Source organism: Notothenia coriiceps, unplaced genomic scaffold, assembly GCF_000735185.1.
Source record: "Notothenia coriiceps isolate Sejong01 unplaced genomic scaffold, NC01 NC01_scaffold00009013, whole genome shotgun sequence".
NCBI lineage: Eukaryota > Metazoa > Chordata > Actinopteri > Perciformes > Nototheniidae > Notothenia > Notothenia coriiceps.
In genome coordinates, this window is record NW_011341714.1 from 182,029 (window position 1) to 206,331 (window position 24,303).

Genomic DNA, 24,303 nt, shown 5'->3' on the forward strand with positions numbered 1-24,303 from the left:
GCAGTTCAATGCCCCCACGAACTAGATATTTTCCACAGAAATGTATGACTAACGGATTTGAGAAATGTGTTACGAAAATTGATTCATAAGAACATAATGTACGTGCGATAGGAAATAAGCTGCAACTACGTTGTATTAATGTTGACACCTTTCTTTGGAAAATAAACATAACGTAAAAATTGACTTTTATGTTGAAAGTGTAATTGATTTACTTCCGGGGAAGCATCGACCTCGCATAGCTATGGTTCTGGTTACTAGTCCCAAGCGGTAACATTAGCTAACAGCTGTACAGCAGTTTGAACAGCAGCTAGTCAAAAAAACATTCGGAGGAATACATCCGTTGTGATTGGAGTAGGTACAAAGGTTTGTACGGATTATTTTTGCAAAGTGCTCTATAACGTATTATATCGCTAATGCTAGTCTTCACCTTGTTGATATATCTCGGATAGCCACACAGCAGCTACTAATTATTGCATAGCTATGCTAATGCTTTCTTATTAGCCATAAGTTGTTAGCATTCTCTCCACTTAATAAAACCAGGACTACTTTATCGTCTGTATGAAATGTTTTTGAGACAGCTAAATTGTTTCCAGGACGATATTTAGCAAACCAGGCTAGCGTGCTAACGTGGGCTGTCCATCTGTTGCTGTAAGTTAGCGTGCGAGTTATGTAGCCTATGTACTTTGTGTAAATATGTATTTGTGTGAGCAACAATGAATAGTATATCAACTCTCCACAGACTCTGCATTCATGTCGGGCAGGAGCACCGCTGTGGAGTGGGTAGAGACAACCGAGGAGGTAGTTATAACAGAGGAGTGCCTACCCCCTGAAAGCAACACACCTGCAGGTATAATAAGTTCGATGTTGAACTTTGTAAACACTTGTTTTAATATATAAGACGTTTTTTAATGAATGCCATTTTTGTTCCAGTGTTACCGGTTTTAGAGCCAGCAGAAACGCCTATCCAGAAGCTACTGGACACTGTGGGAAATGGAGATAACCCAGAGGCTGATGGGGGCTTTTGTAAGAAAATACCCTTTTCTCTTGTGCTTATATTCACTGCATCCTTGAGATGAATGAAAAGTTTCTACTTAATCTATACGTACGTATTATATACTTACATATACTTAAAACTGAAGCTTCAACGATTATTCTACTCAGTCTATTTAAGTCATTTTCTGATATTTACACGTGTTAAACATTAAGTGGTTATGTACATTTAACATAAAGTTGAGTAACTGTTTTCTTCTGTTTTCCAGATTGTGAGGAGTGTCTGCCTCTCTTCCAGGAACAGAGTGACCCCACCACCCTAAGCGGCCCATCTTTTATTCTGGACTTCCCTACGAGTACTGGTCTCCCCCAGAGGGCCCTCCTCTCTCTGCCCTATGGCCTGACCATTGGCAGATCTAGTATTCCCGGTGCAGGCGTCGGGGTCACAAATCACGGCCAAACAGTGTCTCCGGGAATGCATTTTGGACCCTATGAGGGGGACGTGACAACAAGAGAAAATGCCATGGCAAGTGACTTCTCCTGGGAGGTGAGCATAGATATAATCCTACTCTGTAAACAATTTTTTATTTAGTTCTTTTTATATACATTTTTCTTATAACATACTTACACTTTCTGCAGATTTACAAAGAAAAAGATGAATATGAGTACATTGATGCTGCCAGAGATACACACTCAAACTGGATGAGGTAAAGTAGTGAATCCTGCTATTTTAACTGTTTCCCTTTCAATGTCAGAATTCATTTAAAAGATTATTCCACAAATTGTCATCTATTTGTTTTTATTCCATGCATTCTTCTTTGTCAGAAAATTATGCCTACAGATTATACACAATGCATCACAACCACAAACAACTTAGTCATAGATTTAAGTATGTTTTGCTAGTAAGTTTCTGATACATACATTTTCACCTGTCTAAAAATCTGTCCATGTTTATATTCATCTCTTTTGTCCTACACAGGTACGTCAATTTTGCTCGAAATAAAGAAGAGACTAATTTGCTGGCGGTCCAGTACAAAGGCAGCATCCTTTATCACTGCTGTCGCACCATACACCCTGGAGAGGAGCTCATGGTGTGGCCCAGCAGCAAATTTCTCGACCGTTTCAGTGAAGCTTGGACTCAGGTCTGGGTCATGAAGCTGAATGCCACAGGTACCTAATATAATACGTATGAAAAATGTATTGTTTGATTATTTTTATTATTATTGTATTTCTTTCCTAAAGATAAATCTTACAATGCCATATTTTTTATTGGGACAGTTCACCCCTAAATCAAAAATACTTCTGGTCAATATATGTTTTTTTCCCCTTGTGTTCTTTATTTTAGAGAGTAGCACCTCTGCGACATCTCAGATCTTCCCATGCTCCCACTGTCAGCTGCCCTTCACTACAGAGTCCTTTCTTCAGCTACATACAGAGTACTACCACATTCAGCCTGAGGAGGGCTGCTTACCGGCTGCTGAGGCAGCTGAGCCTGAAAATCCCTCTTCGTATACTGACTCAATTCCCTCTGCAGCATCCCTGATGGTGCTTTGTGTTGATACTGTTGAGTCGAAGACATGCGGCGATTGCGGGAAGATTTTCAAGCAAATACCTCACCTTAGGAGGCACAAGCTTTGCGTCCACTCAAACAAACGTCCGTACTGCTGCACACAGTGCAGGCGGAGCTTCAGCCAAGCTTCTGGCTTAACCAGACACCAGCTAGTTCACAGGAAGCGGGCGGTGATAAAAGGCAAAAAAAAAGATCCAAATCAGAACAGCAGGGAGAAGAAAGAAAACGTTATGTTGGAAGTTTTAAAAACTGCAGAGCCATCTATAATTGAAGAGACAACAGACTTGAATGTAAGTGAGAGTGTGCAAGAAGCTATGGATGTAACTGAGAACACTTTCCAGTCAAATCCTTCAGACTGCAGTAAGAGTTTCATAAATAAAGAAGAATCCCCAAAGAAGCATAAGATGGCTGGCCATGAAAAGTTGCGTCCGTACGTCTGCAAGTTGTGTCAGAAGTGCTTCGGACAGTACAACGACCTCACCAGGCACCTGCGGGGTCATCAGAAGCAAGAAAACAAGAGCGATGAAAAACAAAAAGAGGCTCCGGATGAGTCTTCTACCGTGCCCCTTAGCTGTACTGAGTGCTCACCGACTTCTTCCTCTGTGGACACCCTTCAGCTGCACACAACTGAGCATCACTCAGAGGAAGCATCAATGGAAAATCAAGAAGAAGATCAGAGCCATGATCCAGACTTCACTCTTCCACCGTCAGTAGCTGAAATCGTAGAATCAGTCCAAAAGCGTCAGAGACCTCAGCGACTTGGAGCCAGATCCAACATTTCCGCCATAACCAAACTCATAGCTCCAAAACGAAGGGCAGCCATCTTAAAGAAGTCGTTGACCAGCGCTGTGCAGACGGAGAAGACGTCCAACGAATCCGAGGCCACTAAGGTCACAAATGGAGAGTTAGAAAAATACAAATGGTTCAGCTGCCATCGCTGTAAATGCACATACCAGAACCCGGATGATCTTAAGGCACACAAGTGTGCTTTAAAGGAGCTCAAATGTGGTCAGTGTGAGGCAACATTCAAAACGACAGGCCTTCTGAAAAGACACGAGCAGACGGTGCATTCAAATACAAAGTCGTACAGTTGTGACCGTTGCGGCAAATCCTTTACTACATCTAGTAACCTGAAACTGCATCGCAAGAGCAACACTTGCATGAAGTATCACTGCACGTCAGAGCCTTTCCCGTGCACATACTGTCAGTTCTCCTTCACCATGAAGAGCTACCTTATCAAACACGTCAAGAGGCACCACCCAGTGGAGTATCTGGCCCATTGTGATTCCGACAACCTTGCATTTCAGTTGGAGGAAGAGGAAGTGGAAGAGAAGGGAGAAAAGGAATATGTATGCCCCGGTTGTGGGAAGAGCTGTACCAGTGCCAAAGCTTTAAAAGCGCACGCATGCTTCCAGCAGGTGAAGGTGCTGTACTTGTGCACAGACTGCGGGAAGGGCTTCACGAACCACTATGGTCTGAAGCAACATCAGCGCGTCCACACGGGCGAGAAGCCGTTCAGCTGCCCTCACTGCAGCAAGAGCTTCTCCTACACGGGACAGCTCAATGTGCACGTCAGGATTCACACAGGGGAGAGACCATACCTGTGCACACACTGTGGGGAGGGCTTCCGGCAGTCCGGAGACCTGAAGCGCCACGAGCGGAAGCACACGGGGGTCCGGCCCCACAGCTGCTCCGAGTGTTGCAAAAGCTTCAGCCGCCCGCAGAGTCTCAAAGCTCACCAGTTGCTTCACCTGGGACAGAGGATGTTCAAATGCACCCAGTGCGGGAAGAGCTTCTCCAGGAACTATCACCTCAGGAGACACCATCAGAAGATGCACTTGTAGTCACATTTTGAGGGTGTAGAGGAGCTTTAAGGGATAGTTTGGCTACTTTTGAAGTTGGGTTGTAAGAAGTACCTACTGTATACTTAATCAGAGTATTACAGTATATTGCAGTAAGCATGGAAGCTAAGCTGTGGGTGTGGCGATCATAATATATTTTAGCCACCTATTAAGACCCACCTTAAAACATCTTTCTAGCTAATCTATTAAGAAGTACCTCTCACTACCCCACTTCCAAAGAATCCATAATATTCCTTTAATTGTTGCCATTTCAAACTGAATTGCACTTGATAGATTTTTTCTAGGTAACTTTATTTTAAATTAAGTTTGTTTAAAGCATTACATAACCAAAAATTTATTTATGTGAACAAATATTTGTTTGTTATTTGAAAGCAGAAAACAAATGAACACGAACAAGGCATTCAATACAATTAATAAAAAATAAATTAAGAAGCTCACCAGTTCGACGTAAATGCTTGTCTCTCAATGTCAGTTTGCTTTAAAAATAAAAAACACAAACTTGCTCATCACTTTTGACCATTTATTCCACAAAACATACAATGCAAAGCATGTGCACTGTACAAGCCTTAATATTATGAAACTCCTCATAACATGCCTGTTTTTTTTTCAATTCAATAATCTTTAAATTTGTTTCTGTAGTCATCCAGATCTACGTGTTTTTAATGGCACAGTTTGACTGTCCATTGAACATTGCCTTTGTCAGTTTCTGTCCTTGTTAGCTCGTATTTCCCACTTGATTATATTATAAATATTAAGTAAAATTAAAATACTTCAGTCTTACCTGAACTATACAAACATACTGGTATGACAGTCAACACAAGTAGACTCAATTTTAAACTGTGCGTAAATTGAAAACAGGGATTAACCTGGCAGTGTTTTCCATGTGCTACACACAGCGGTGTCAAGTGCAGCTGCTGGTTCGAGACACAAGCTATTTAAATCTAACTTTGCTGCTGGTAACGACTTCTTTAACATCCCAGTCCAGTATAGTTTCTTATATCAGTAGTCCTAACTAATACCAGTTACACAAGTTCCTTGACAACATCCATTTTTAAGGGACAAAGAGATCCATTTTGTGGCACAGCAGTTGTGGAGGCTTGTTTCTGTGGTCCTTTTTTTCTGAAAGAAGCAAGGGGTTGAAACCGGAGGATTGAACGCTCATTACTGAGTCTTAATGTGTAAAAAATACACAAACACTTCTGAAAGGTAGGCAGCAGGTGGTTCTCAAGGTTAAGTGACGACAAGACCCCTACGAAGGTTGGGTTTACAGTTTGAACAATTCCAAAGACACCTCAAAACATTGTTCCCGCGTTGTCCCTCCGCTCCAGTGAAGCACCTTGTTGAAGTGTCCTTCAGTGCAATCTCCAATTTATACATCATCATGTAAAATATACAACAACCCTCAAATCTCATTAGTTTATATTATGTTAAAATGTTATACACATATTTGAATTTTTTACAAACCAAACTGATTGTTAAAACCACACAGTATCACATCTGTACAAAAAAAGGTCACAAAACTAGGCGAAAGAAAGGAAGGGATTTTGTTTTTTGGCAATCAAAAGCAACAGCTTGGTCTGTCACACAACCACAAATTATGGATTAAATACTGAACTGCGGAAATGAAAAGGGAACAGTACACCTAGAGCTCAACAGAGTCTGTATTTGTGATGATAAAGCTGTTCTTCAGTTCCCATAAAACAGAAAAACATGGTTAAAAAGGGTTAAGTGGCAGAAGTCTGAGGACACATATATACAGTATGCGACCGGAAACCAAGCTCGAGGTGGTGACGAGAAAATACCCTGCAGGTCATTGAGAGAACAATAACTCTCTCTCTCTCTCTCTCTCTCTCTCCTTCCTCTGGTGGAGTGCTGCTTTCTGAGAGGTAACGGACGAAAGGCTTTTATAAAGGTTCAGATTTCAGCTCCTCCACCCGGCACTCCAGGTCAGCCACCTGCAGAGGACAGGGGAACATGCAGTACGTTTATTACGTGTGTTACATCATGTGAGCATTATGAAAAGCTCCTACATGTACAACATAATACAAAATGGTCTTATTTGTAGTTAATGCAATAACAAACCAACTAAGAATGGAGAGAACCATCAAAAAACTCATGTGCCAAAAACACTGCAAACTGCTGCTTTATAAAATAATCTACAAGAAATATGTGTAAATAATTCATTGTATATAGTATAAATGTGCCTGTTATACATGCTTTTATATTTTTATTAAGATATTATTACTCTTAACAGTTTATACAAATTACAGCCATTTTTATAAATGTTTTTTACAGTTTTTGGGCTGACGTATCTGCTGTCACATCTTAAAACCTCTAAACAAAAAGGCATTCTCAACTTTAATTTGAATGAATAATTACATTTTTAATATTTGACTCCGTTTGCTCAACGTTGTAAACCTTTTAAGACTTTTTATTTGTCTCATTTGTCTATTTGTATATATTTATCTTATTATCTTAATGGATAAAAGTGCTATACATAAATCAATGGAAATATATTATATCAATCATATATGAATATATTATCATAATGTGAGACAAAGTGTTTCAAAGCTTTCTCTAGCACTAACCCTACATAGGGCGAACAATACCAACATGTCATCACTGAACATTTGAAGTGTAGTTTTTTCCAACAGTTTCTGGGTTTCTCCTGAGCTGTACCTGCTCCTGAAGCTGTCCGGACTCCTCCTTCAGTAGAGAGGCCTCGGCTCCATCCTGTGCACAGCGCTGCGTCTCCTTCTTCAGGTACTCGATCTCCCTGTTAGAGGAAGCCATAGCATCAGACTCTAATGTAACATCTCTCTCAGCTGGTTGTATACATATGGACTCTTGTGTCTTACTTCTGCTGATACTCCTTGATCAGACGCTTGGCTTTGCTGTACTTGCGCTCCAGAGCCTGATACTGCGCCTGCGTCTCCTTCAGGTGCTCGTCCACCGCCTGGCACAGGCTCTGCGCCTCCATCCAGTATCCCTCCAGCTTGTCCATGCGCTCCTTGTTCTCCTGCAGCGTCTGCTCCAGCTGGGCCTTGTCCATCCGCCAGCGCTGCTTGTCCTGCTCCGCGTGGTGCAGCTGGGAGCACAGGTGAAGGATCCATTTCAATTACAACATCCTTTTTATTAAAGATCCTTATAACAAGAAATGCTTCTTTGTAGGTGTGGGGAAAAAGTTGATTCTGGATTGAATCTCAACTTCCTAAAAATATATTTTAAAAGATGTCATTTGCCTACAAAGATAAACTAGACAAGTTATCTTACACACAAAATCTTTAAAAGTTGTAGAAAGTGCTATTATATTTAGAAATATCAGTTTCACATGTTTTATGTACAATTCACTTTTTAATTGGAAAATGACTTCCACATTAAAGGCAGCTAGTTTAGGCCTACAAACTGTATTTATATAACATGTATTGTTTTGACCTCCTTTTATTGAAGAGAATTGAGAAAAAAAATTGTTTTTTAAGTGGGTTTTCTTTCAGGTTTAGCATGCAGACATCTTCATCTTACCTTTATATTAGCTTAGCATTTGCATCATAGCAATCAGTTGATAATAACTTTATCAAACATACAACTCTTTAATCTTAATCACACTTTACTCTGCTTTCTTTCCATCATTTCTCACATAGCTTTTTTTATTTATCATGGAGTAGATCCTGAAGTTAGCAACCGTTTAACTGTCTTTATTCTTGTTTTTGTCTTTTATTGCTTTTTTTTATGATTAAAATAGTTGTTTGTGTGTATTATTGTGTGTGTATTTTAAGCACTGCTGGAACGGGCATTTGTAATTTCATAGTATTTCTATATATAATGACAATAAAGGCATCTATTCTATTCTTTTGACTGAATCCAGAATTGCTTCTTCTTCATCTTTAAAACATCATTTAAGAAGTTACCTTTCTTTTCAGCTGCTGGATCTCGGCCTGGGTCACCGCATGCTTTATTTGGAGCTTTACAGCAAAGACAGATTGAAATACACGTGTTAGCATTAGACACATATCAAGAAATAAACGGTGATTACACAGAAAATGCTCCAATTAAGGAAGCTCCTTTCTCACCTCTTTGTATTTATGTGCTAGTTTCTCAGGGTCCGTCTCCAGGGGCGACATGTCCTCGTTCTCTGCCAGGTCGAACACCTCGATGGCGCTGGGATACGGCGGGCTCACCTCCTCATCCTCGTCCTCTTCCTCGTCTGTGCCGTATTCTCCGCCCTGCAGGGACACGTTCAAGTTAGCATCCCATTCACACACAGAAATAATTACAGCAGGTTTAGGGCACAGGCAGTATAAAGAAAGACCTTTTTGAACATTAAAGCATGTAAACATGTCAGAGTAGAGTAGAGGCACACAATACAAATATGAACCTGAAAACAAGCAGGATATGTCATCTTTAACATGTTTGTAATAGTTTTACCAATGGGGCACTCATTTCCAGGAGTTTAAATGATTGGAATTTAGGTATTTCTGACATGTGTTTAGATTCATTGTCAAAACATTTAATAAAATGTCACTGAAAACAGTAAAACAGAGTGAACAATTGTAATGTTATGGTGTCTTTAAAAGCATGTGTCTGTTCTATGACCAGAGGGGGGAAGTACCTAAATACATTTACTCAGGTACTTAAGTACAATGTGTAGGTACTTGTACTTTACTTGAGTATTTCCATTGTATGCCGTTTTTTACTTCTACTATTCAGAGGTGCATGGTGTACTTTTACTACATTTATTTAGTAACTTTAGTTACTTTACAGATCTGGATGAATGATGTGAAATATAATCAAGTGTTAAATCAGACTTTAGTTCCACCTGGAGTAAATTCACAAGCTACCCTGCAGTATAGTCATTCAAACGAGCTGCACCTTTACCAGCTTTGAGAACACTTTAATACAGGGGTGTCAAACTCAAATACACAGTGGGACAAAATTAAAAAATGGGTACAAGTCGAGGGCCGGACTGGTTCAATGTTTATTGCAAAACTTATTGAAATGAATTTATTGCACATATTAAACCTGGAACTAACTTAGCTTAAATAATTGCCTATAAAAACAACATTAAACATTAAATAATCAGTTGCATTCATTTCTTATGGCTCTATCTGCAGCTTTTCCAGTCATTTCTTATGAGTACATTTTTCCACAGGCCAACAACAGCTTCAAAAAAACAATTTCCCTCAAAGAAAAAAACAAACATGCCCTGTTGTCGCAAGAAAAAAAGTGTTGAAGGAAACATCCATTGATCCATTGAAACTCAGTTGTACTCTATCCATTGAAACTCAGGTTGCTACTCTGTGATGCTAGCTCAAGCCAGATACTTGGCATCTCATCTTGGGTGCAAGTTCATCAATGTTTGGGCTCTGGCTGTGAGCTGAGGAAGGTGTGCGTGCAATATACCGGCGGGCCAGAGATAATAGTAATTAGAAATTATCCTGCAGGCCGAAATTAAATCTACCACGGGCCGGATTTGACATGTGTGCTTTAATGCATCAATAATTATAAAACATATCATAATATATTATTCTGAAATGGACCGAACTGCGGAACGAGTACTTTTACTTTTGGTATTTTAAGTATATTTTGATGCAGATACTTTTGTACTTTTACTTGAGTAACGTTTTGAGTGCAGGACTTTTACTTGTAACAGAGTATTCCCACACTCTGCTACTTCTACTTTACAAGTACAAGATCTGAGTACTTCTCCCACCTCTATGACACCACACAGCCACTAGGTGGTGCACCTCTCCAAAGATCAGACTTCCCTTTCAGTTACACAACACAAAGCTTTTCAAGAAGTACCACCAGCACAGAGGCATGAACGGGGAACTTCCTCTCTGTTCTTATGAAGGTACAGTCGCGTATGAGCTGTAAAAACTCCATGAGCTTATAGTTTATGTAAAACAAAATCAGAGGAGGCTCATGAGATTAACAAAGCAAAGGACATCCGGGGGCACAGATTTTCAGATCCCGATTTGCCCTCATTTCGGAGCAAAGCTTATCGTCTGATGGGACTGATGCTCTGGACACAATAGTGAGGCTTCTGGCCAGAGGCAAGTAGAGCCCAGCCACACAGAGAGGGTCACTGCTGTTCATGGGATACATGCATAATCCTAAAAGGGGAACCGAGGGCTTACAGAGCCATGAATGATTGCAACTTCTTTTTCATTTTTGAGGAAGTATTTGTGTCGGAGGTTGAAAAGAATGTATGAATTATGAAGGGCTGCACCGAATAGTTTCATGGCTCTGAGGCTTCATTCATTACATTGACATTCAGTAGCAGAGCTGCTTTTATTTTTAATTTGCATTTCTATTCATTTAGTTTAAAACCGGTTTCCCTTAACAGTTGCAGATTAAGGTAGGTTAAGGTTGGTTTGCAGTCATTATTATTAATATCATACTATTTATAGAATTTTAGTTGTAAAGTCAAAAAGGAATGTAATGCTTTTAAAAATTCACGTTTTTACCTCAAGAAATATTGTATAATATATGTTTTATCCATATGTGTTGGCGTTTAGTCTTCAATAAACAACATTTTAACTGCTGTGAAAAGAATGCTGACTCTCGTTTTTTTTCATTTTGTTTTAGGGTAATTAATATGACGACAGACATTCAGAGCTCTACTAAATGTATATTGTACAGCCAAAATACTACTTTAAAGCTATTTAGAGATGATTTTGTTGATACTTGATGACTTCAAACGTTGATAAATGCATTCAGATATCTTTTCTTTTAACTGGGATTCATCCTATTATTTAACATGGCTCAACTGAGCTGTAAAAGAGTTTTACATTTTCATTGACTAGCCTGCATCCCTCACTTCATTCTAATGGTCATAGTAGTGAGTGTGTGTTCTTGTTCATAAAAGGTGGAGATGAGGAAGGACATTTTGTTTAGTAAATCAGTGCACCTTCACACAGACAGTGGTTAAAGAATACTTCTAAAGACATACCTCCTGGTCGTCCATGTACTGGTTGTAGCGCTGCTCCATCACCTCCCTCTGCCAGCGCTCCTGCTCCAGGGTCTGCTGGATGAGCTGCGCCACCTCGCTCTGCTCCCCCGGCTTCTCTCGACCAATCACAAACCTGGGGGTTCACAATCAGCTTAGTCAGGACTAAACAGCGCCGACCTGTTTGAAGATGCTCGCTTAACTGAAGTAGTCTTTTGTGTATACAGCGCGTTTCAAATTCAGAGGGATGAACACGCTTAAAGAGAGCAAAGCAATGAGAGAGATAATGGTAAAAGTAACACATAGCAAAGCAGGAGTTACAGAAAACAACAATTAAACAAACGTAACATTTAAAAAACTAAAGAAAATCAAAAGCAGCTTTTTACAAGTGTGTTTTTCAGGAGTGATTTGAAATGGGGCACCATATTCTCAGGCAGGGACCTCCAGAGTCTGGACGCTCTAACAACAAAGCGGCGGTCACCTTTAGATTTCAGGAGTGATTTTAAAACAAGCAACAGGGTTTTGTTCTAGGATCGTCAGACGTCGCCTTCGGCCATGAGGAACAGCAGCTCGGAGATAAGGGACGGGCCTTGAAAGTATTTATAAAATCTATTCTAAAAGACAGACGAAGCTATGGTTTAAAAGCTCAAATAGGTGTAGTAAGATCACTTTTGTAACCATCAAGCCAAGACTACAGCATTTAGTTTGAGTTAGAGACTAAACGAGAGTAAGATAATTGACCAATTGTATTGATGTTCCGTGTAGATCAAACAGGATTGGACAGTCTTTATCTGACTTGATACGATAATAGTAATAAAAAGATAATCTGTTTTATTGTGTTGTACTTTTGGAGGAGCCTGTGACCTAAGATTTTTTGTAGTCATAACTACACTGTAGCTTACGTATGACCAATAAAAGCCTTGAACCTTGAATGTATTTGCACGCTAAATTATACATTATGTTCCTTTTTTTACTTGAGGAGCATGAACACCTGCCCTACAAGGAAGACAAAAGTACTTGTCATATATAATAGACTTCTTAGAGCCTCTTCAGATGGTATAATGTCATGTATTGATAGAGTGAGGATCTCGCCGGCTCTCTGATGACAGAAAATGTCTTCCTGTTTAGAGCCGAACAAAGCCGGTCTCTATGGAGTTGGCCTTCTGTGATTCAAATCAACCGCGCCTCTCCTTCAGCTCATTGTGCACTTCATTACGTGAGGCTCACAAATCTTCGTCCAATTAAAGCCATGGTGTAAACAGTGAAACGGGAAGCAACACTGTAAATCATGACACAGCCACAGACAGTTATTAAGCCAGCCGCTGCCGCCTTTCAATTTCTACGCAGCTAATGGGTAATTAAATGTTCACAAACGCACTTCCTGTCCCTGTCCCTCTGTCTGTCTGCTTGACGCTTTTCATGAATAGGTCTGAGCACCAGTGCCATCACTTCAGTAGATCCATAATGTATGAGCTATCTATAGAAGTCTCTCATCTCCACAAGTCACACAACACTAACAAAAACAGTCAGTTCCGCCAAAGAGCTCGGCTACAAATATCCCTCTGGCATTTTCGAATGATAACTCTGATGCAGGGTGTATTTGTTCCTCAAAGCTGTGTTTTCTGTGGAGGATTCCTTGGCTCGTATTCAGGATGTCTCAGAAAGAAGCTTGAAGGGTATAATCATGACCCTGTGAGACTTGAGATATAAATCTACAGTCTGGTGAGCTGAATGGGCAGGATGTGGTTGGTAGAAGTCAGTCCTGCGTGTAAGACCGGTTGTTTGGGTATATGTATCTATATCAGGAGGAATCCATCTCTTTGAGCAAGAAATGTGACGTCACAGCGAGAAAAGTGCAACAACACGCATGTCCTGGTTACAGCTTGACAGAGCCTGTAAAACTAAAAGAACTCTGAGAATTGCTTTGAGATTAATATACGCCGCTGGCTAACATGTCGATTTTAGTTTAACATGTTCACTAGCATGTGAGTGTTTACTAATTCGCTCTAAACAGTGTAGCTGAGTCTTGTGGGAATGTCTTAAAGGGACAGTGCCCCTGTAATTCCAGGTAGTGTTGATACTATTGTACTTAGAAATGTCTTTCTTCTCTCCATTATAACATAACCTGTGCTCAAGTGCCATACATTTTAAAATCTCAACAGCAACCAAATTACACCTCATTGGCGGTTGTTGTCCTAATTGTTTTTTTTTTAGTATCCGGGTTATGATTTCTGTACAAAATTATGTTTTGGTTAGTTATTGGCTCTTTGAGCACATAAGGCCTTGTGCCATCAAGTTTCATTATAAGAGAGCGTAGGAAGACCTCTCACACCTAAGCAATCTAAATTGACATATTGCACTCTTTGAACTGTCCCTTAAAGTTTTGTAGGCATTCTTAGTCATAAAACAAAGTACAGGACAACAAATATGATATCATTATGACGCTAGATGAGATATGAAGGACGTGGTCATGTAAATCCATTGAATGGTAGTCATTACATTACATTTCAATTCGGTGACACGTCAAGATATTTCAGTTGGGACTTACTTGACGGTTCCTGAGGTGTTCCTGAGTACGGAGGCGGCAAAGTTCTGGGTGACTCCCACCAAACTGGTCCCGTCCACCTCCACAATCAGATCGTTCACCAGGATCCTGGAGGGGCAGTCGAGGGAGAAGTTCAGGATTCTCAGTAATAGCATATCTGTGGCCTTCGCTCATCATCTTTTGACTAAAGCCTACACAGGCAACACTCCATTTATGAGCCCTCGTTCTTGGCAGCAACACCGTTTCGTAGTTGGCAGGAATCGGAAAGATAAATGGGCTGATAAAGCAAGAGATAAATTACTACAAATAAACCGACCTCAGGTTGAGATGTGGTTTACAAAGGCCTTTCCAGTTTGCCTGTTTTGTGAAGGAATCAGGACGATCCGAGGTGAATTTATCATGATTTAACATACCTGCCGTCCTTCTGTGCTGCTCCTCCATCCGTGACTGTCTTCACAAAGATGCCCAGCTTCTCCAGGCCCATGTCAGCCCCTGCACCCATCCCGATGATACTGATGCCCAGACCCTCACCATCTAAAGGAGAGAAACAGACGCGTTGTTACCATACTGCGACTGTAATCCAGAGCTTTCATTCAGTTGTACGTTTTGGCTGAAAACTGTCCGTTTGAACCATGAACAGATACATTTGGGTGGAGCAGTTGAAGAGCCCCTTTCCCTTTCCCACAGGTGTGGTCAAATTAAAGTTGCCCGTGGAGTTTTCTCATAAACAAACAAAGTTATAAACATTTACAGTGTTGCACACCTAATGCATTGTGTGTGTCCTTGAGGCCAGACAATGCATTTCCTTCCTCATAAAACATTTACAAAGCCAATTTTAAACCTTGCATTGTTTACATCCATAATTGCTAGCTCGCAGTTCACTTAATCCCTGCCTTTGTTGGCGCATTACTGCATTTCTGAGCACACTACTGCTATCAACCGTCAGTAAGCAGACCCTCCATTGTTACAGTGTATTGTAATTAGCAATAAGTGTATCTTGTGGTATTACAATCTATGGGCTGTGAAGAAATACCATTCAGTATATTCAACATTTTGAAAAACATTTGAAGTGTTTATTAATTACTACTAGGTTTTGCTATATTGTCATATTAGTAAAGTAGATACTTATCTCACAGGAGGAGGAATTCATACACATTTTTAAAAAGCACATATCATTTTAGTGTGGTATTAACCATTTATGAAATATGTATATAGTAGTTACAATGACCTATTTTACCTCATCAAATGCAGAACTACAGAAGCACATTTATAAATATTTTTAAATCAAGCATATATAGCAGGATAACTAATAACTACAGCTTGTGGTTATGTACTGCTGTCCAGAGTTGTTAAACGGCACGCAGCAGCTTCACCGCAGATATTTATCTCTGATGTATTTTCTCTGAAGTGACAGCAGCATTCTGCATGTTGCTTAAATATATTTATGGCTGAAATAAAAGCCTGCGCTAGCTTCTTTTCATCTCGAGGACTCTTGTTATGACAAAACACTTCAGTTTAACGCTTTATGTGACTTGAGAGTTAGATCAGTGATAGCACCCGGGTTTCCTGCCTGAGGTGTAATGTGAGGAGGTGTTCATATGAACATAAAGCAGCATATCGTTTATATAGAGGATGGCCACATATGGTATCCTGATGTAACCATCATTCTAAATATAGTCTTCTATTAATATATTAATGGAGCATAAGGTTGAAGGGATGTTGAGGGAAGTGTGGCTGGAGGAAATGGGGTGGTTGGCAGAAGGCAGTCAGTGAAGAACCTTTTACATAAGTAATACAAAAATGCAGGTGCTTTTTATTCCTTTTGGCTTCAAAGAGAAATGGAAATGACAAATCCAAGTGTTCAGGAGGTCTATCACATAACCATAATCATTTTAAATTCAGTTTCCATGGATGTCAAATTTCTCGTATTCGTTTTGCTTCCCAATTTCCTGCAAACCACCCTCCTGGTGCCTCGAGCAGGTTGAATCAATGCTTTAAAAACATCCTCAAATCCTGTACACAATAACATTGGATACAGATCAACTTTATAATGTTCTCTACCTTTCTCCAGCTCTGCGGGGAACAGGTCCAGCCTCTCCACCCTCTTCTCCAGCTCGTACTCTGCAGACGCTGCCATGGGATCAACGTCTTCATTACGCCTGTCGTAGTCCTCATTGGGGTAAGTGGCAAAAACCTGCAGGAGACAGAAACACTCCATCAGACTCATAAACGCATAAACCTTTAAATGTCCTTTAAATCAGGATAAATTGTAAAATCCTTGTATTTTAAATCAAATTTTCCAGAAAGTTTAATGACAAGATCAATACATCTCTCATACTAATACTTTTAGCAGTGCGGGAATATAGCTAGCATCTATCCAAAAATATAAAACATACCTTCAATTAAATATCACAAAATAACACAGTTGATCTTCTTTCATCCTTCAAAAACAACAATTAGTTGTTATATGTTATATATAGGAGGCTGTGGCTCAGTGGATAGTGTGCTGGACTTGGAATCAGGGGATAGCAAGTTTGAGTCCCACTGCAGTCAGCATGTCGTTGTGTCCCTGGGCAAGACACTTCACCCCAAATTGCTCCTGTGGGGATTGTCCACAGTACTGAGTAAGTCGCTTTGGATAAAAGCGTCGAACAAATTACATGTAATGTGTTTGATCAGAACTAAGCTAGCTGTTTCAAGTGTTTGTGTTAAGCTAAGATAACCGTATGCTAGCTGTAGCTTCACATTGAACAAACAGACTCATGTGATATCAATTGTATCATCTAACCCAGTGGTTCTCAAACCCTTTTCAATAATGTACCTCCTTTGAAAAAGAAATTCAGCCAAGTACCCCCTGATCAGCGCAAAAACTATTTGTTAGGGAAAGAATGCCTATATAAAGAGGTACAGTGCAGCGCTGCACCATCAGTGTCTGATTTGTTAAAACAACAACCTGAGAAACACTTAAATGCTACATTTCAAATGTTTACAATCCATCACTAAATTCATGCAATAACATCATAATAATACTTGCATTGAACTGATCTTTTTAATAAGCTGTGCTTACAATTTAGTGAGAAACATGGGCTTGTGCTTCACTGAGGACCTTTGTCATTCTGACAGGGAGGCTAACTGCAGTTATTACGCTTCGCGTTTTGAAATATGTGTAACTCTGTTAATATAAAACCCACACTGCTCAAACTTCCTTACTTTTCCTAAAATGTGTATATTTATTCATTTATTTATTTTGGGGCGTGGGGAATTAAGAGAAACAAATATATGAGCATTTTATGAGCATGGGATTTTGACCCCTCATATAAACATATGCATAATGCTGCGCTATACTTTGCGGCCACACACCGTTGCCAAGCAACGCTTATTGTTTAGTTCCTTTGATAAGCAGGCAGTCATATAATTAACTAGAACTAGCTAGATCTGATAGATTTGGACATAAACGCGAGTGAAGTCTAACTGGACGTGAGAGAGAGAGATCAGAGATCAGATCAGCTGCTGCTGACGGAGAACACGCAGCTCTGCATGATCACAGCTCCGCCGCTGTGACGGACCGTTGAGCGGAGAGAGAGAGAGGAAAAGAGAGCACCCCGTTTATTGTTCCCATTTTATTATCCNNATGATTATTGCACAGGTGTGCCTTAGGCTGGCCACAATAAAAGGCCACTCTGAAACGTGCAATTTTGCTTTATTGGGGGGGTCTGGGGGGGTCCGAAAACCCTAGGGTTAAACCCTAACCCTAACCCTAACATGTCACCCATCTCCTTCGCGTAGAGTTGATCAGGTTGTTGATTGTGGCCTGTGGAATGTTGGTCCACTTCTCTTCAATGGCTGTGCGAAGTTGCTGGATATTGGCAGGAACTGGAACACGCTGTCGTATACGCCGATCCAGAGCATCCCAAACATGCTCAATGGGTGACATGTTAGGCTTAGGGTTTAACCCTAGGGTTTTCGGACCCCCCCAGACCCCCCCAATAAAGCAAAACTGCACGTTTCAGAGTGGCCTTTTATTGTGGCCAGCCTAAGGCACACCTGTGCAATAATCATGCTGTCTAATCAGCATCTTGATATGCCACACCTTTGAGGTGGGATGGATTATCTCGGCAAAGGAGAAGGGCTCACTATCACAGATTTTTTCAGATTTGTGAACAATATTTGAGAGAAATGGTTATTTTGTGTATATAGAAAATGTTTTAGATCTTTGAGTTCATCTCATGAAAAATGGGAGCAAAAACAAAAGTGTTGCATTTATATTTTTGTTCAGTGTATTTCGCTCATGTTGAGTACAGATGTTTACCCTCCGTGAATCCTGATACCAGCAGAGCTCTTGCTGTTTGGAAAAGTCCTGTTTCCTGATAAGAAAAACGGACCCCCATTGCTTATGGGCTAAGCAACTGCACATGCATGCCCACACATACAAAATCCGACTTTTAGGGGGGTTTAGGAGCTTGATGTTTGAGGTGGGGGCTGCTGGGGATTTTTGTAGTTCAAAAATGAGTCATTCACTTTGGGATAGTCAAGAAAGTACAGTGTCGGGCACACTATAGTCTTCCCTTAGGAGGTTATATTTTCTTCAAACTTTTAACCTGACTTTACTTTAGACTTAATCCCTAAAATACTCCAAAAACGTTTGAAAAGGCTCATTGCGCTTTACCCTGGAGCAGGATTCACTATCTTTCTTTAACCCACCCTATAACAGTCACAACATTAGCCACTTTCCAGACACGATAATTCGACTGCTGTTTGTACAGTCAATACTCTCTGGGGTTCTGACTCTCCTCGCGTGACCTGTCCCTGGCCCAGGAAGAACCTTTTTTGGAGCTGTGGAGAACCATCGGGGGTCCTAGCTTAGATATTTCACAGCTCAGCGGGTTCCCTCGCATGTTGATACAAGTGCTGCGAAATAACACACAGCCAGGTTGAATCATGCCATTTGTGTTTTTTAGTTGTCATGGATTTTTTTTTACGGGACCTGGGGATAAATTCTGACCCACATTAGCAGCAGATGTTTTGGGTCATGGAGTGGAGCATCGTATGTGCTTTTCCCAGGGGCCCATGTGGTGAGAGGAGTATCAGTCATGGACACCAAAGGGGTATGTAGGAGCAAGATGAGCGTTTAAGCAACCTAAGAATTTGTTACTGGAAAGGAGCCAGTTTACTCCTCGACCGGTCAATGATCGGCAGGGGGAAAGGTGAAAGACAAAATGGTTCCTTTATCAAAAACTGTTTCCCTACGCGCAGACATTTGAGGCTAAAACACATAGCAAACTTCAAGCCAAAACATCAAAAGTTATTGATTTCAATTTGAAACGATTTCCAGGTGTGTTTCAGCCACATAGTCTGCACGTGTCATGATATCGCCTAAACAGAATCCCTAACCTCATATCAACTGTTAAGGTCAAAAATAAAATGCTTTTTATAACCAGTGTATAGTGCTAACTTACTAGCATGTCAAATAAAGAAGTGTCAGCTTTATTGTTTTTTTTGGTTGCTTCAGATAGTTGTACTATCTTTTAAGGACAGTTGGTAATATGCCTCTTCGCTGTTTACTTTCTTCTATAGCATGTAGAAAAAGCTAGCAAGGCTACAAAAAGCTAGCCTACTGCATTCAGCACAATGGTCTTGTTGGTTGTAGCAGTCTGTCAAGAGTCTCCTTTTTTAACGTTTGGACAGAACTAGGCTTTGAGTTCACCTCTTTCCGGCCATGATAAGTTAGCTTCATATTCAGCAGATAGATTACTTTATACGCGTAGGCCTATCCACAATTTCAAGACATAGGAATACATAACTGACAATTCATATTTTACTCAGAGCAGAAACTCTGACCTTCAGAAAGGCTTCATAATTCTCTAGATTCACATGACATTATTCATAAACTCAATTTATATCTGTATGGTACCAAAGATGTGTCATCTGGCTTATTGAATTCTCTACTGGCACAAGACATCTGCACCTTTGTGTAGCATTTCATTTGAACATGTTCAGTATTCTGGTTCCCTGATAGGTCTCTCCTCTCTTGGCATTCCACGATTCATCGAATCCCGCAGCCACTCACCCTGCCCACCCCCAGTCTACAGCTGTTAAAACACCCCATATTATTCTCATAATTGTTTCAGTGTGTAGGCTGTTATTTTAATGTGCCAAGCTGGATGAGTCAGGAATTGAAAAGTGTTGCAGTACGACAGGCAAGTACTTTCTGACTACTGACATTCTTCAGGGCATTGCCACATTATTTTATATTTCTTTCCTCAGTGGTTGCTTTATTATCAGGTGATGATTATTTGAATTAGGTAGTTAAAACAAATACAACCTGTTTGGTAATTGACCCAAAGACATTCCGTTCAGGCTTAACGGATGATATGCCTCTTCGTCATATTTGGGTTTGCTATGTTTAACATTTCTGTAATATTTCTTCTTCACATCCTTCCAATTGCAATAAGACACAATGTGATACATCTGTTTGGCGCCGGCCGACATTTCTGATATGCATCCTATAAAGTGTGAAATGGATACGGAGTTTACATGAACACGGGCAACGTTCCCTAAGAAATTATGGTGATTTTACAGACTGATATGAATTAACAAATTCTCCAAAACACACATGTGTATTTGCTTTTTGGATTTAATACTTTTTAGGATCCAGTGTTTCAAAATATTTCCATTTTGCTAGTGAATAATAAGTTTTGTCCAAACATATGGACACACATTACTATTTTACTGAACTCTGGCTGCTGATTACGTGCTTTTTACATTCAGATGTTTTGTTACATGTTTAAAAAGGTGTTTATGAGACTTAATAATTAAAGGAGAATTACTGATTGAAACCAGACAACTCTTGGCCATTACTCACAAATGTGTTTGCCAGTAAGTTTTCTTTTTTTCTTTCTCTAGAGAACCATGACTCTATGGTTTTGGCTGCTTTCTCACCCTGTTGGTGTTTTATGTAACTTCCCCCTGTAGACTTTTAATAATTACAACCCAATTTTTTCCTACAACCTCTGTTAACAGCTGCGAGGAAATTAATTTGAATCCAATGTGAAAAAGAGGAGATAAAAAGCACTAAACATACACAAAAGTCCGCTGTCGAGCAGTGCAAGTCAGAAAATGTATAGTTCTTGTTGGGAAAAGCTCTACAAGGTGAGATAAAGAATGTAACTGATCCTCATGCAACTGCAGACTTTAACAGTTAAGAGTGTTTAAACAGTGCTCTGCCGAGGCGTACGGGTTAGTGCGCTGTTTTTCTTCAACAATAAAAGAATCAAGTAAGAAGCAATTGCTGGAATTGTCTTTCCCACACAATATTTGGCAGTTTGAAGGGCACAATGAAGGTGTGATGGATAGGACTGTCATCTAGTTACAGCTCCTCTTGGGCTGTGAAAAAGCAGAATTTCATGTTTAGTGGTTGCAATAGAAAGTTGGCTGGTTTATTATATGGAGATGTTCCACACAAAGGGTCTAAACAACATGCTGCAGAGAGGTAGAGATAAATCATACAATTGAAGTTAGAGGAAGAATAAAGGGTTGCTATCTTTTGGCAGATGAAATAAAAGTTCACCCTCCAAACACCAAACCACTAAGTTAGTAATGTCAGACCACTTTTTTTGTCTGCAAGTGGCTACGTCTGTGTACTGTGTGTATTGATGTGGCTCGGGAAGAGCCATCTTTCCTGCCATTTTGAAGCCGCTTGAATTCATCTCATATGTTTTGAGTAAACTAGATTCACTTAAAGAAATGACTTGCTGGTGTCACGGGGGAAAACGCTCCCCACTAGTTATTGTATGGTGTTAATTGGTTCTGTTCCAAACTGAGCGTCTTCGGACAATATCAAAATAATGACTTTCAAAATGTAAATTCATTTTTTAAATCACAAAAACATATTATTTAATAATATAGCCATTTCAGTGCTTACCTTTTGAAGTTTCAGCTCTGATTCAATAGTTCTGGTCTAATTTTTTGGGGTTTGAAGATTGGAAAAAAGTTTACTTTTAAAATATACTGTAAACTGTTGGGTTTGTGATGGTCCATTGATAGATGACAGTTTTCTTGGTCATGAGATTACATATATTTACATTTTCTACACAAAAAGTTTAGGTATGGTTTTGAAATAACATAGTTGGAAATGTTCTGCCAGCAACAGACAACTTATCACTTGTTGACAAAAGGAAAAGCAATTCCTAGGATTATTTTTAACGTCCTGCATTTAAACAGAAACTATAAAACGGCAACTTTTGTTAAATTGATCAAAAATCACATTTGACTTGTGTTTAGCATTGAATAGAGTGTAGAGGAAAGATACACACTTCTATAAATCAATGTCTGTTTATTGAATGGTTTCTACTACCTATGAGCCAGTTCCTCACTAAAACAGGTGTGTTCTTCCACTTTTGTTCCTCACACTCATTGGAAATGCCGAAATCAGCACAGTTGGATATCACTGTGTCGTAACTGTGAATGGTGGAAGAGTTGGACGGCCATCTTGAGTGCAGTAAATTGGATGTCAAATTGAGTCTATTAGATGGTGCACTATTCCTGTGTCAGCAACAGAAAACCAGATGTTTTGCAGACTTGTGGATTTTTTGTTAACTTGATTAAAGATATGCTATTAAAAATGTAGAAGATTTTTTTGGTGCCAGAAAATACAAATTTGAGTGCTTTTTAAATCCCAAAATACAAGCTTAAAGAAAGCTTATAGAAAACATTTTAGGAGAAGTGCTGAGGGTCTTTAATTACATTTTAATTGCAAGCCTTGCAAGAGTTACACTTTCCTTTACTGAGAGACACACATATATAATACTCACACAGCTACACATACAGTATACATGGCACACATCAGGGATGGCCCCTCCTTTTTACTAATCTGAAATGCAACCCAACCTCAAAAGGGCAACAGTGGGACTTGGTGGAGACTAATGTTTTGAAAAAGGAGTGAGTCACACTCAAATCCATCGGAACTGCTCTCCATGGCTAATTAAAATAAACCAGTGGCCTGCAATCACGGATCCAGTTGGCACAGCACATATAAACAGCGTGTTGCCTTAAAGGGGGGAACTCATGATTCTTAGGAACCAAAACGGTGGCGTGTGTCCCAGCCTGGTTAGAGTGAGAGTGCCGGGCTGGACGACAGCACAAAGGCCACATCTGGGATCACTGTGTCGTGAAAAACACTTGGGAGATGTTGAGATATCCACGCAAAAACAGGCGCCCGCAATATTACTCCAAACATGCATGTGAATATTCCATATTCGACTGGCTTCCACTCAGTTAAGTGTTTACCTCTGGAAACGTCTCTCAAGTGGCATGAAGACTTGAAGGCGGATCTTGGCATCGCGCTTGATCCGTCTCGAATGGGCTTAACCGTCAACGTGACAGTAGGTGAAAACAAATACCCCTCGAATCTCATGTTAGGTTAAGTTTTCCCACATGGTAAGAAAGACATTCCAGGGATCTGCTGGCATGGGTTGAACCGTCAAACCTGAGATTTGGGAAGTGAATGTGATACTGTAAACCGTCCTATCTTCTCCGCATTCCACAGTTATGATGGTTGCCATGAACATCATTGTCTATTGTCGGGCTTTCATGAAAATGAACACAAATGACCGCTTTGTCTTTTCACAGTTTATCCATTTGTTGCTATTCTTTATGCATACCTGCAAATATTCATTGAAGCACGGAATATACACTGAAATAAAAAAATATTCATAGGGCATTCCCAGACACGGTTTTGGCTTGCTGTCCAGACTCCCCTGCTTGACTTGCTGTTTTTGGTCCAAGCTTTATTGAACTAACTTTGTATACCTGGCTCACACCCTCTTCATCCTCCGCAACAATAACACAACCGTGCCAGGAGGTTTCTGATCACAGTGTTCAGGCTCTGCCAATGTTGAGAGGAACATGGCAAGGATGGATTGCCATGGATTCTTCTCAAGAACATTGATGTGATGTCTGCGGTATTCATTTGCTATGATAAGGAAGAGTGCCACATCCACCTCATGCTACATTGTCAACATTGTGCGTGTTCCCGAGAGTTCGACGGCAGTAAGAGATGTTGGAAAATGATTGTTTATCAGTTTGGAGTGCCACATATGCCGTTCACTTCCATATGGCTCTGCAAATAATGTGACATTGCGGGAAAGCCAACAGAAATACAACTCAAGGTCTTTAATTATTTTTTATGTTCTTATCATTTTAACATTTATTCTACCGTTGCCCACTGGCATTTCATCATTCGAGTGGTTAAAACCCGCAGGCAAAAAATAACACATATCACACCACACTGTGCAATATACAAGACCAGAGTGAAGGATAAGAATCACTTATCATGCCCATTCTGATAAGTAAACAATCTGCTGTAGGTCAGTGGCTACAGCACTTGCAC

At 40.1% G+C, this 24,303-nt stretch overlaps 2 protein-coding genes across 3 annotated transcripts; one reads left to right on the forward strand and one right to left on the reverse strand.

Annotated features, from left to right (window-relative positions):
- Positions 1 to 205: 205 nt before the first annotated feature.
- Positions 206 to 4,931, forward strand: LOC104945047 (zinc finger protein 271-like). Of its 2 annotated transcripts, none has more exons than XM_010770676.1 (7): positions 206 to 363; positions 740 to 847; positions 931 to 1,023; positions 1,260 to 1,537; positions 1,630 to 1,697; positions 1,970 to 2,160; positions 2,336 to 4,931. In XM_010770676.1, exons 2-7 carry the CDS (start codon positions 751 to 753, stop codon positions 4,402 to 4,404), a joined length of 2,796 nt encoding a protein of 931 aa, XP_010768978.1. In that variant the 5' UTR covers positions 206 to 363; positions 740 to 750; the 3' UTR covers positions 4,405 to 4,931. The 2 variants fall into 2 exon arrangements, with proteins under 2 accessions (XP_010768978.1, XP_010768979.1); XM_010770677.1 differs by lacking the exon at positions 206 to 363 and adding an exon at positions 631 to 648.
- A 101-nt stretch (positions 4,932 to 5,032) lies between these two features.
- Positions 5,033 to 18,811, reverse strand: LOC104945051 (neurabin-2-like). Its single transcript, XM_010770681.1, has 11 exons — positions 18,687 to 18,811; positions 18,226 to 18,280; positions 15,978 to 16,110; positions 14,330 to 14,450; positions 13,920 to 14,024; positions 11,375 to 11,507; positions 8,493 to 8,645; positions 8,331 to 8,384; positions 7,281 to 7,510; positions 7,102 to 7,198; positions 5,033 to 6,377 (listed from the first exon to the last, which is right to left on the reverse strand). Exons 1-11 carry the CDS (start codon positions 18,809 to 18,811, stop codon positions 6,327 to 6,329), a joined length of 1,257 nt encoding a protein of 418 aa, XP_010768983.1. The 3' UTR covers positions 5,033 to 6,326.
- Positions 18,812 to 24,303: the final 5,492 nt, after the last annotated feature.